The sequence below is a fragment of the Malaclemys terrapin genome, chromosome 3 (assembly GCF_027887155.1).
Source record: "Malaclemys terrapin pileata isolate rMalTer1 chromosome 3, rMalTer1.hap1, whole genome shotgun sequence".
Lineage (NCBI taxonomy): Eukaryota > Metazoa > Chordata > Testudines > Emydidae > Malaclemys > Malaclemys terrapin.
In genome coordinates, this window is record NC_071507.1 from 149,201,603 (window position 1) to 149,215,407 (window position 13,805).

General features: G+C 39.9%; 1 protein-coding gene across 1 annotated transcript in view; it reads left to right on the forward strand.

Moving 5' to 3' along the window:
* Positions 1–13,805, forward strand: part of IMPG1 (interphotoreceptor matrix proteoglycan 1) — an 89,738-nt gene that overhangs the window by 27,191 nt on the left and 48,742 nt on the right. Inside the window, exons 5-8 of the mRNA XM_054024479.1 lie at positions 696–763; positions 3,133–3,227; positions 7,440–7,595; positions 11,618–11,676. Of these exons, the coding sequence (XP_053880454.1) occupies positions 696–763; positions 3,133–3,227; positions 7,440–7,595; positions 11,618–11,676 (378 nt within the window). The remainder of the gene's footprint in view (positions 1–695; positions 764–3,132; positions 3,228–7,439; positions 7,596–11,617; positions 11,677–13,805) is intronic.

Sequence of the window (13,805 nt, forward strand, 5' to 3'; positions counted from 1 at the left end):
GTGATCTGACAACTGATTCTCACTAACCCCCCTCCCCTTCTTAATTAGCCATGAAAAAAATAAGAGGCATAGTATAGTAGAGTCCAGTGGCTCCAAGATTAAAAGATGAGACTTCTAAAGAGATGCTCGGACCATGCTTCATGTCATGACCAGCAAGGGAGAAAATATTTGGTTTAGAAAATATTCACACACAGAGAGTTATTGTCTTGGTGCCCAATCGAATTCTTGACTTAAGTCAAAGGCAAAACTTTCATTGACTTCAGTCAGCAAAGAAACAGGCCCTAAACAGCTATTGTATGTATAATCTAACTATGCGCTATTATCCCATTTTACAAGGCCCACTCTCTCTATGATTATTCATAGAATTAATGAAATTACACAAGCAAACTCATGTCCGGTGTGGTATTCAGACCACAACATGGTATATGCATATATCGCATAATAGTTTCTTAGTGAAAGAAGGTATCTTATGCTGAAAAAAGGACAAATATAAGTTCTAGAAGTTCCCAAATAAAAAAGCAATTGATGGCTCCACTGCTTTTTTTAGAAAGCTGGAATCAAAATATTACATTAAAAATAACTTCCTTCATTTAAAACTGTTTTTAATGTAGAAGCAAAAATTTCATTTATTCCTGCTGATAATGACACCACATTCATGCTGCCCATTAAATCATTCCTTTCTGTTTGATTAATAGGAAAGATGAAATATCTACGGAGAAGACAGGTGGCAAAAAGCTTGAGGACATTTCTTCCCTTTCTACAGGTAAAATTGAAACTGCTCGCCCATGAGCACAAAATTGTTAGAAACAATTACTGTTGGAATTTAGAGGCTGTAATTTGGTGACAGCAACAAAAGTAAAAATGTTCAGTTAGGTACAACCCCCCCCAAAAAAAGTTTTTTAGCAAAATGATCTATACCGAGTACATTAGGATTTCTGTGTAGCGTACCTTGACATTCAGACAAAAAAAACTATTACTCTAACTTGGTTTTTCCCATTGTTTTCGATTCCGAGGGTGCAATTTAACAAACTTAACCTTTTCTAGTTTGATTTGAAGCCAATAAGATGTCACAGTACTAATTTTGTTTCACTTATAAAATAATGTTTGGAGTTTGAGCTGTTGCATTTTGTTAGCCATAATCAGCAGATTAGGATATACCAATATAATTCTTTATTTTCAAGTGGTTAGCCAGAAAGTCATACTGATCTCAGCATATTAATTCAAGCTTTTATTTAAAAAGTGTGGCAAGAAAGAATATTAGCAGGTGCAATGTGTAAGCCTTGAAAAGTAGTTTTGTTTAAATTTTGGTAAAATATTGAAATTAAAACTGTAAATATTAGCAGCTTAGTGCAGTAAGTGATCAATCAATATATTTTCTTTATTGATTTATGTATTCTAGAAACTTCTTAAAAGTGACTTCAACCAAAGTGTTTCTAATATTACAAATGAATTTGCTTCTAATGAGAAAATTCAAGTTTTCCCCCCAAAGCCTCTTGTTACTTTAAATTGACTCCTAAAAAAGATATTAGTCTGTCATATGGAGCACCCTCCAGCAACATGCTGCAGCAGAATAAGTGTGCTGCCTCAGTTTCCCTCCTTCGGACGCCCCAGTAACTCCACACCAGGTGCTCTCTGCCTCAATAACACCCCTGCTCTAAAAACTGTGTAATATAGTCCATAACAAAAGACCCAAAACAGTCCATTCATCACCCCCAGTGCATGTAGTCCATAAAATTCCACCACGTTGTCCTTTGACACCCCCTATTTTCCCACACACACACACACACACACATCACATCACACTCCAGCATCTTCTGCCACACCTGGGCCCTTTGTGGGTCTTCACTTGTCCTTCTCCCAGGACAACCACCCCCACCCTTCCAGCTGGAGTGCAAGCCTGCTCTTCCCAGCAGAACTGCCTCTCTTCTGGCAGTTCATCCTCACTATCCACCACTTCCCCTGTTCCATTAACCCCTCAGATCTCAGACAGACCAAGAGGCAGGCCCCTTCCACTGTTCCCCTAACTCCAGCTCTCCAGCGAGGAGACATCAGCAGACACTGCTCCCTTGCCTTAAGCTATCTTTGGCCTTCAGCTTCAGCTCTCTGGCATACAAGTGAGCATGCAACTCTGATGCTTCCTAGCCTTCAGCCAGAACTGGCTCCAAGCACCAGCCCCTAGCAAACTGGTGCTTGGAGCTGCACATGGAAGGGGGCGACACGTCCGGCTCTTCCGCGGCAATTTGGCAGCGGGTCCCTCACTCCCTCTCGGGGGGAAGGACCTGCCGCCGAATTGCCGCCGAAGAAACGGCAGCAGTAGAGTCGCGGCAGAAGTGCCGCAGATCGCGACTTTTTTTTTTTTTTTTTTTGACTGCTTGGGGTGGCAAAAACCCTGGAGCCGGTCCTGCCTTCAGCCCTCTCCAGCCCTCTGGCCCTGTCTTATGAAGGTTAGAAAGCAAATTGCTCTACTGCCTTTGGCCCTCCCCCAGGAACAATCTACCACTTCCTTCAGGGACCTTCTACATTCTCCTTGTTCTTGGAAAGTTCTCACCTCCCGATCTCTCTCCCCTCTAGGGCCCACGTGCCCCCTTTTATGCCAGTTGGGGGCAGCTTACCAAACACAGGTGCACTGGATTCTTCCCTCTTAAAAAGCCAGTGTCACCCTGTGATACAGTCATAGAAACAAAGATTGCAACTGCAAAATCAAAAATATACATTAATTTACCATGTAGTAAGGACATTTAGCAGAATGTGTATTGTATGTCATTATATATGTATCTCCAAGTCCTCTGCTGTCCCTTGCCTTAAGCCCTCTTTGGCCCTCAGCTTCAGCTGTCTGGCTTAGTAGTTTGCAGAGTTAAATTCAGAGTTAAACTCTGCTTACAGTTACTCATTCAACCCTATTGACTTTTATGATATTAATGAAAGGCCATATTTTATACACAGGAAAAGGACTTTCAGTCCTGCCTTAATTCATTTCCACACTTCAACTTCTACACACACACACACACACACACGAAATTAGGAAGTGCATTTTCTGTCATTTGATAGCTAAGCAACAGAGAAAGGTGACTTATTTTTGCCATTTTGCTAATGAATGTTCCTTTCTCACTTCCTTTTTATTTTAAATCCCAGCAGGTGCCCCTAACGTATCTCCGCCTCCATATGCATCAGCTCCTAATGGCACACTACGCAACGAAATGGTCAATGACACAAAGACTCCTGTGAAGGTGAGGACAGTCTAATATCCTATTTACTATTGATTGACCTCTCTTCTTTAAACTAACATGGCAAATAAATAAATAAATACATAAATAAATGTTGTTTACAGAACTCTGCAGTTCAAAGCCACTAGTGCTTTTTTCTATTCACTTCAATTAAGATTCAAGGGTTTTATTAGCCTCTCTTCTATACACTAATCATGAATAATGGTTTCTGCTCATGAGTGTGGAAAATATACAGACATTATAATAGTCTTTGAAGCATAGTTCTCCCTCTTTTTCTTTGAATCAAGGATTTTAGGCCTAATTACACAATTTTGTAATCCCACTGTTTTATGTAAAAGCAGTGAAAATTCACACTCTGAGCTCTGTACTGCACAGTGGAACAGACAAGAGTATCGCCACTCCATCTGGCCTTTCTACCTTCTTGGCAACCAAGTGTGACACAGAAATCTTCCCCAACATCTCTCCAGAGCAAACAGGCAAAGGGCTTCAGAGGTTCGGGGATGCAAAAAGTCCCCCGTTTCTGAGAAAAATACCTCTATACACCACTGGAAAAAAACTGTGACTGGCTTTTCAAAACTCATCTGCATAGGCTTTTCATTCTACTTATGCAGTGAAATCAGGGAAATTGCAACTGATTGTTTCTTTTCTATCCCCACTCCCAATAACATTTAATTCACCGGGGAAAAGCAGACAAAAAAGTTTTAATTCATTTAGGGCCAGCTTTTTAAAGATAGTTAGGTGCCTTGTTAAAGTGAAGCTCCTAAGTACCTTTAAAAATCTGGCCCTTAACTCTTTATTATCTGGGGAGGGGAAAGAGCGGGGCAAAAGTCATTTGTTTCTAGTAATCCAGAGCCTCAAGTACACTTCAAAATAAATTAACTTTTCCATGTTGTAGGCTCTCTCTCCATTCTCCCAAGTACCCTTGGTAGGAGCCCCCACATGGAACTGCCTCCAAGAGCAATGGTAGTAGGTGATAAAAAATTATGTATTCTTTGGTTCTGCACTTGTAGAAGGACACAGAATCATCCACCTCCCTTTCTGACAAGCCATTAAAACTACAGACTTTTGTATGGATACAGCATATGTTAATCTAAAACTGAAGCATCTTGACGAATAATTGCACAACACCACCGCACATGCTGTGCCACTGCAGAATATGCTGGCACAGACATACTTATCTTGGTTTTACTTATCCTTGATTGTATGTAAAGTGCTCCTTTTGTCTCTTTCTCCTCTGTTGTTATCATAATAGAGCAAATCTCTTATTCTGCTTGTTCCTGGCAGCTACCAAAACCCAGGTGCTCAGTTCTGGGACAACTCTCTCCAGCAGCCCAATGCCAACCTAGTTGACAGTGGAAAAAGAAAACCCACCTGTCTGTGGGACTAAGGCAGATCAGCCTGCAGTTCTTTTGGGTCATATCTCTTTTGATTTATATACTTCCTGTAATATCCTCTTGTACACAAGGCAAAAGCCTTTTCAGCCTTGCACAAGGGCTGGAATGTCCTTGAGCAGTATAAAAAAGGTAGCATTTTTTAAGCATTAACAATATGTTCCATACTGTACAAGACAAAGACGATGGCAAGATGGTCCTTGCTCCACGTTTCTTACATTTTTAACAGGCAGATATAGAAAACCCACTGGGAAACAGAGAAGACAGTACTATTTTACAGCATTTATTTTCAAATACAATTGGTTTGGCAATAGAATATTGTACTGATATGGGTCAGTGTTACTGATTACCACAGGAGTCTTGAAGAAGGATTTGAAACAGAAGAAGGTTGGAATCTTTTCACTGACCTTGGAGATGACTGTATTCCAAAGGTATCCAGGAGCAACAGCTATAATACCAAGTTGTAAATTAACAATTTGAACAATTTACCAAGGGAGATGGTGGATTCTCCATTACTTGAAATCTTTAAAGTTTGAGGATGCAGTTTTTAAAAGCACATAAGTCCATTGACCTGCATGCTCCAATTCAGGCACAAGTTAGTAGGCTTGATATAGGAATTACAGGGTGAAATTCTATGGCCTGTGTTATGCAGGTCAGACTAGGTGATCATAATGGACTCTTCTAGCCTTAAAAATATATGAATAAATAATACTAAATATGGGCTAAGTTCAAAATTCTTTCTGAAAGGGCCAAAAGTGGTTTCCCTCCTCCTGCCTCCACAACAGGCAGTGCACTTTAGCTGGTTAATGAAGTGTTGTGTTTAAAATAATAGTATTAAGGTGTCTAAAAACAAATTAAAATAGTAGCCCAAATTCTGTTCTCATTTGCACCTCTGCAGTTTTGCCAACCTCGAGAGATAAAAAAAAGTGTTGGATTCTCTAAAGAGAGCAAAAGTGATGAGATCCCCCCAAAAATCATGAGATTTGCCTTATAAACCACGTTTTTTGTCTGTCTTTGACTTTTTAACTCTCCTTTACTGTTGTGCTTGTGGGTGTATAATAATTTCAGATTGAAAAATCCATTTTTAATGCACACAAAATGCATGCCTCTTCCTGGCTGCTCAGATGAAAACTCCACTGGCCTTCTCCTCACCAATAAGAAAAGGGAACGGCCTTCACTTCCTATTTCTTTCTTGACTCCCGCCCTCACCTGCCTTGCTGTCTCCCAGGGCTTTTCCTCTATCTGGATCCCAAGTAAAGGAGAAGTCCTAAGGCAGTGGAAGAATGGAAGTGCTGCTGCTCGGTCTAGGGCCCAGAACCTAGCAGCAGCTTTTCCCTGACTCCCCTCTTCACTGCCTCCCATTGCCCCTCTCTCTGCTCTAGGGCCATACCTGAAGGCAGGGATCAGGTGCAGGGCAGGTCTATGTCCTTAGCCTAAAGGATCTTACACAGAGCACTGCTCACATGCCCAGCACTGAAAAAAAATCACAGGATTGGAGGAGCATATCATGTTATCTCGACAGCTCTTCCTGCAGGCACCAAAATCCCATGACTTGTGATCAATTCACGAGAGTTAGCTACACCACCTCCCCTGGCTGCTCAGAGGGGATTCCCCTTACCCACCACTATCCCTAGGCTGAGGATGCTGACAGTCTATCCCCTCCATCTCCCACTGCATCACTGTCCACTGCAACCTGCTCAACCTGCCTCCTACCCCCCCCATCCCCTCTCCCCTGCAACCACTAAACTTCTGCTCCTCCCAGTGCCCTGCTCCCCCTCACTCTCCCCGGTCACCCTTCACAGTGTGTCCGCTGCTCCTCACTGTCCCTGTAGCCTATCTAGCCCCATGAACCAGCGTGACAGCCATTTTGCCTGCGGATATGTTTTCAATCTTACTGAAAATAGTGGAAGGGCAGCCTCACTTCTTGCAGATAGCCTGCAGGGAAATGGCTGGCTTCTGCCCCATTGACAGTTATAGGAGACGGTGGACATTCTGAATGAGGGAAAATTCATAAGTAAGTGCCTTTCACCATGTTTTCTTAAGACAGGTAAAAAAAAATCCCAAAATTGCTAGAGTTGCAATAAAATCAAAAGAGTTGGCAATGCTGCTTTTGAACTTAATTGTGAATAAGGTTATACAGTGGTAAACAAAAGCAGAATGTTTGTATGAAGTGCTAAAGGCAACTACATGGGCAAGCTGAGACACAGCAAGGTTCAAACCTATCTTGTTTCCACAAAAAGCTTTATCTGACCCTTACGCAGTGTCAAATAAATTGCCAAAAAAGTGGGGAGAGGAAAAAGGGAAGATACAGATCTATATTGCACTCTAATGATGGTGGGATCTCGAAAAAAATGTATAACACCATTCATTTTGTAACAGAATGCCTGATTCTCTTATCATATACAATGGTGTAAACCAGAAATAACTCCCTTAAGACACAGTGAAGAAAAACTTTTGTAAGTGGGGAAGAATCAGGCCCAGTACTAAGACTTTTTTTTTGCTTTAAATGGAATAAAGCCCCCTTCCCTAGTCTAGAGGCAGCTGCCATTTTGAGCCTGATTCATAGGCAAAACATACCATGCTTTCTGATGCAGACATCGCTTTTGTTCTTTCTTGTTCTGTTGTTCTCCCTGAAAGTACTTTGTGGAGTAAACATAAAAAAATAATAATTAAAAATCCTTTTTATAAGATATATTTGAGAAACCTCTTCTGTAGCAAGAGTAAAACGTCTTTGTACCCATTAAAGGTACTAAAGTATTTAAAGAAATTACTTTGTCTTCTTATTTTCCCTCCATGAAGCTCATTTCCTCTCCCTTTGTCCCAGGGGCTGGAGCCAGAGGTCACTAATACAGTCCCAGAACTCCCGGTGGAGCAGATGGTCGAATTCAGTGTCACTCTCATCAATCAGGAGTACACAACAGAGCTGAATGATCCCAACTCCCCACAGTACCAGGAACTAGCAGGGAAATTTCAACATCAGGTAAGAGGGTTGACCCAATGCTAAAGAATGTAACTGACATTTGTTTATAATAAGAAACAACTGTATCATATTCACAATGTTAAAAATAAAGCATCACATATATTGGAGACCTCTCAAAGGTTTACTCTTACCAAGTACCATATTACAGAGCACTGTCTTATTAAAGAACAGTAATATCTTACTATAATGTAGGTTTCCATGGAATTGCTGCAGATTACCATGGGGCATTAACACAAGAATTCAATAGATTCTGCTGTACTTCATGGTCTCTTAATCAACACAAAATGCTTCCTAAACTTCAGGCCAATATCAAATTAGTGCAACAAGAATTGTTGAAGAAAAGACTGCCACAGAAGGTTTTACTTTCCTGCCACAAACATGGATGCCCTTGAATTACAAAATTATTAGTATTATAGTAGTATTAGTAGGATGACATATTGGTATTATTCTTTACATTCAGCAGTTCATATGAGCCCTGGCCAAAACTAAGCACGTACAAGCATATAGTAAACAGGCAGGTCCTTAGCTATGTGTGGATTGTCATAGTTCCATGGAATCAATGGAGCTATGACAAACTTATACCCGCTGAAAATTTGCCCATGAGCTTTGAATACTTTGTTTCAAAGCATAAAGTCTTTCCCAAGGTTTAGATAATAAGGTCTTCAGGGCATGGACTGTCATCTATGTTTGTACAGCCCCAAGCACAATAAGGGCCTGCTCTGGTTGATGGCTGTAGGTGCTACTGCAATATAAATAATAAATAGGAACTGCCCTCATTTGAAACAGACAACTCCTATTGTCGCTGCCTGTTGCACTTTCCCCCCAAGCATAGACATTGCTTGCTTGGAATATCTGTTCATCTATCAGTCTAACAAGAATTCCGGCATCTGTTCAGTAGCATAGCTGCAGATAACCAATCAGCAGAGTATTAGCCCCACTTCAACATTAGGAAAGTCATTTGGGCCTAATCAGGAATTAATGGACAGTGCTTTGTAGTAATTTAATTTTCACAATAAACCTAATGAGCAATTTAATACAAATGTTGAAAGAAATTAGCTACTGTTGTCTGAACTAGTTTTCAGAGCAAGCAGCCAAGGGACTGAAAGCACACAGCCTCTTCTAGTTATTTTACTATGAACTGGAGCAGCAGTGGCATATTTATATCATTAATAATGCTAACTGCATCTTTAATTAGCAATTTCATAGTTAGCACGTAATGATGAGATGGTCTCCAGGAGGCTTCCTTAGTAAAATTAACCAAAAGTTAGTGCCAGTTTCTCCAGTGTTCCTTTGTGCATTCTCCTCAGATATACTCATTCTTTATCAATCACAGATACAATGAAACTGCAAAGGGAGTATTGACAGAGCTAATGAACAGCTGCTTCTCCCAAGATATCTAAGTGTATCTCATTAGTAAAGGTTGCTTGCAGACTTTTCTTTGCAGCACATATACGGGGGCTACCTAATATCTGTGTCTTTTGGTTGCTTTGTTTAGGAGTTTCTACAGTATTTTCATATGAAAGAAAAAGAAAAAAGGGGGTTTGATTATTAAAGTATCTTCCTTTTTGTGAAACTTCATCTTACCATTTTAAAGGGTATGAAGCTATGTTTCTGACATGCAGTACTGAACAGTAAAACAGTTCACATGCTGGCACCATATGAGACAGCTGGCATGCCTTTCTCCAAAGATAGTCCACTGGGGAGGCAAAGGGTGATCTTATCACCAGATAGATTTAGAAGTGAATTAGTGGAGTGAGGGTAAGCGGGTTAGAACCAGCAGTGTGAACTCAACCAGCTCAGAAACCTCATCCACAAATTCTAATTCAGCTCTTTTTATCTGGGTGGCGGGGGGGCGCGCACTGTTGGCACCCAAACATCCATGAGCTCATAACATAGCCCAAAACATAGCAAAGGAGATTTAAGTCATTGTAGATGTTTGTGGCACAAATGTGAACACTAACAGATTTGTATAAAATTGGATGAAAATAAAGTTCATATATGTTTATATAGACAAACTAACTTTAGCTTGGAGAAAGCAGGAAATAAGACACCACACATATGATGAAAGCAATGCTGCAGTTTCATTAATTATAATACAAACATAACCAAGGAAGGACCTCAAAGAGTCCTTGCTAACAAGTAACCAGCAGGGCAAGTCCAGTGCCTTACATTGCGCTCCATGTCCTCATGGCAATTTGATAATCATTAGTATGAGGCTACACCTACTCTTCCACCCCCCACATCAAGACAATCCAAGATCAAGATTGAGGTGGTTTCTAGATCTCTCTTGCTCTTTCCTCGTGTGAGGGATGAGTTCTAGATAAGAGGTGCCATTCTCTGCACTAGATATGAAATCCTCCACTCCCCCAGTAATGCAAAGAAAGACTTCTAGGTAGATGCCACGTAGCCAACTCTGGGACTGGGATGGCACACTGGCCACCTTCCTAACCTGCACTGGATACCTACAAAAAATTGTGACAATTAATCAAATCTCTCAAAGAATCCTATGTCAGATCTCCTGTGTGCACTGAGGAAATCTACACCAACTGTGCCATTTCTTCAATGAACGAAAAATCCTTCATATCACCACCAGGATGCTGGGGGAACCAAAGGGCAAACAAGAAATCTGGCAGCAACTGACAAATCACAGCAATTAGCCAAGAGAAACTCAAGAGGGGAAGGGTGGGCAACAAATGAGAACCTAAATACTCAGGTCGAGTCTTTTAAGGTCACCTCCCCCTTCACCTCAATGGAGGGTACCATTTTGAAGGCCATTGGTGTGGTGAAGAAAATTTGCTCAAGACCCATCCACCAAGAAGGATATCATGGATAAAGAAAGGGGTGCCTCAATCCGCGCGTGCGCACACACACAGACCAGGACCCACAAGAGGGCCTATTCCCTGCTTGTCAAAGCCCAATTCCCACCCACCCATGAATGGGAAGAGGGCTGCAATTTCAGCAGGATTTATGCAGAATCATACTAAGAAGAGATGGAAAAGACCTATTTGGTTACACTAATTCATGTACCTTGTAAATGATGTGCTGATGTATTAGGACCTGATTCCTTAATGTGCTGTTCAGTGTCTTTGTGGTGCTGAGTTCCTTGAACTCCCAAGGGCTTCATTAGCAGAATGAGAACATTCATCACCCTGGCTGATGTCCTCAGCCTTTTTCAAAACCAGGCTGTTATTCAGATAGTTCTTTGAAATGTGTGTTTAAACCAGGAGTTTATCCAATTTACATAATATAGGTACATACAATATATCATTTAATGTATTGTGTAAATGTTACCATAACTGAGAAAACACAGATTTGTTAAGGCATTCATGAATTCAGTTCAGTGTGATTTGTGGTGATCGTTATTTGTTACCACCAGATATTCATGTAGATAAACCTCTACAGCTTGACAAATTCGTATCATATACATGTTTTTTTATCCATTATTTGCTCTTCATTATTGCCTGTTCTCACATTAAAGAGTTTCAGTTATCCATTTAGGAAGCAGAAAGTATACTGTGTGACCACCCAAACACAATGAATAGAAAACAGTCAAAGGGATCAAAGCAGTTTGCAAACAGCCCACAATCTGCTAAATTCAGTGAATGCTTTTGAATAATTAATAATTTACAACTAACGGGACTGGTTTGCAAATAATTCATAAACACAAAGCAGCCAAAATAAATCAAATATTTGGTTCAATGAATACTCTTTGACTTGCTCTATTATGAACTTGGCTACCACTAATTTACACAACTACTCTCACTGAAAAAGCAGTATTTTATATTGCTTTCTGCTCATCAGGTAGTACAGACAACATTTACAAAGCCAAGTCATGTATAAGTTGAACAACAAAACATATCAATACAAATACAAATGGTACAATGTCCTAAGCATTTTCTGAAATCCTAAATTTTATATTTCACGCATTCAAACTGTGCCCATTGACAGCTGTTGTTCACATTTAGGTAAGGTCTCTAACAGCGGAATTTACATGGATTTAATGAGTTTATGCTTTTCTATAGATGCAAAAGATATTTGAGAAACTTCCAGGATTCAAAGAAATTCATGTGTTAGGATTTAGGTAAGTAAGAAAACAAGACTCATTCTATTTACTGCTAGGATTCCCTCCCCATCACCAAAAGGACTATTACAAGTAATTTTGTTGTAGAAAGTATGTGGTTATAAACATAAATTAGCTTTTGTAGTAAGAATGGAGACCAGCATAGACAAATACTTCCAAATGAGATTGAGACCTTCAGATTATTAAAAAAGAGAAGGAAAAAGAATTTCTGATTCCTTCTGGAAAACAGAAATGCTATTTCAGGGACCCATTAATATGCACATCACCTGCCATCTGTTTATTTGCCAGCAGTCTTGTGTTAACATATCTCAAACTACTTAAGGAAAGAAAAGGGTTCTGGGAGTGTGCCTGTCTCTTCAGACTATTGTTTTGTGCATTAATCATGTGCCCCTTATAGCTCACAGAAAAATGTCTCAGCAACAGAAGGTTACAGCAGGAAAGGTAATTAGGCTGTTACTCGAGAGGGTTCTGTACCAGGCAGGGCAGTTGCTGTAAGCCACTCTATTGTACTGAGTACTTTTATGATATTTTCATACAATCTGTGATTTTTTTTGCAATAGGTTTGTTCCACCTATCCAAAGAGTCTCACTTGTTTTTTTTTAAATACAATCTTGAATTTCTAAACTTCCACGTACATTTACTATTACTCCAAGCTGTCTTGTAGCTTATTAATAAAGAATCTGCAGCAGTTTTAAAGTTCAATTGTCTCACGATCATCAACAATCTGTAGCTCATAGCATAAAAATATAAACATGTACACTTACCTTCCCCCCCCCCCCAATTTACAAATGTTAATAAAAACTACAAAATAATTTGCGAGGTGGGGATCAAATGCAAAGGCCAAAACTTGGTCTCCCAACCTAGGTCTGGAATCCTGAAGTTCATACAGGTCCTTCCTCTATCAACACCTCCCCCAGACTAATTTCCTTCGAGTAACACCTTTTAATACTTTGAAGAATGGTCCCATCATACCCTATTCTTACAGAGTTACTCACTCGTTTCTAGTTTTCCTCTCTACAGAATTACTGGAAAAGAAAAGGCAAAACAGAATTGAAGTAAATTGTTAAACTTTTTGATAGACAAAAAAAATGAAAAGAAACGGTGGTTATGGCAGAACAGTCAGGAAAAAACATTCAGCACCTTATCAAAATTACCTTAGTTTGACCAGGGAATTATTTTATCTTACAAGGAAGGGCAACCAATATAAAGATGCCTGGAGTCCAATAGGCACTCTTCTGACACATTCGCAATCTGTTCTGTTGCTACAGTGAGAATCATGGTCTGCAGCAACAGGACTTGAGAATCTGTTCAGAATTAGGAAGTTTGTTTGCTTTTTTGGATCATATGTGATTTTGGCTTCCAGGTACTAATGATTTTTCTAGCTTCATCATGTAAATTGAATGTCATCAAGGTGATTTTATTTTTAATCTTTACAGAAGCGAAGACATTTCTGTTCATTTTCAGTGTGCCACTTTGCAGCATTTTATGTAAAGTCAGTTGAATGAAGCAGGAATAAAAGTTGAGGGGACACTATCCTAAGTATGCACAAGCTTTTGCTAAAAAGCATGCAGCTGCATCAATTAAACTGGAGAAGAGACTAATTTTAAGCAGATGTGTTATATTACAGGGGAACTTTATCATAGCAAACTCAGTTACAGAGAATCTCCTGCTATTTAAAACTTCTCCTGAGGCCTCACCCTACTTCTAATGAATGCCAAAGGGGCACATCTCCTGTGGGTAGAGACCAAAGCTCAAGTTATGGTGAAGAATCCTAGGCAGCAAGTTATGTTAATAGAGATGCTGCTTTAGACTTGGCCTTTGCTCTCTTCAATCTTCATGGAAATAGAGTACAGGTTGAAGATTCTGCCTGCATTAAAGTTGAGATGCTTTAAGAGATTTAACTGCTTCACACTTCTCTGCTGCCTCAGGGACAGTGGTCACTATTAAAAAGTCAGCATTTAATAAAAATTACTGCCATGTAAGACACGACTAAATTTTCCTGTACCTAGAATAAGAAATCACTGTAATAAGTGTTAGTCCTTTCATTCTACCAGGTATACTACCTACACAGTGCCAACATTCCATGCCTCAAGTAACCTGAGATCAGTACCTGTCCTGGTATCTTATTC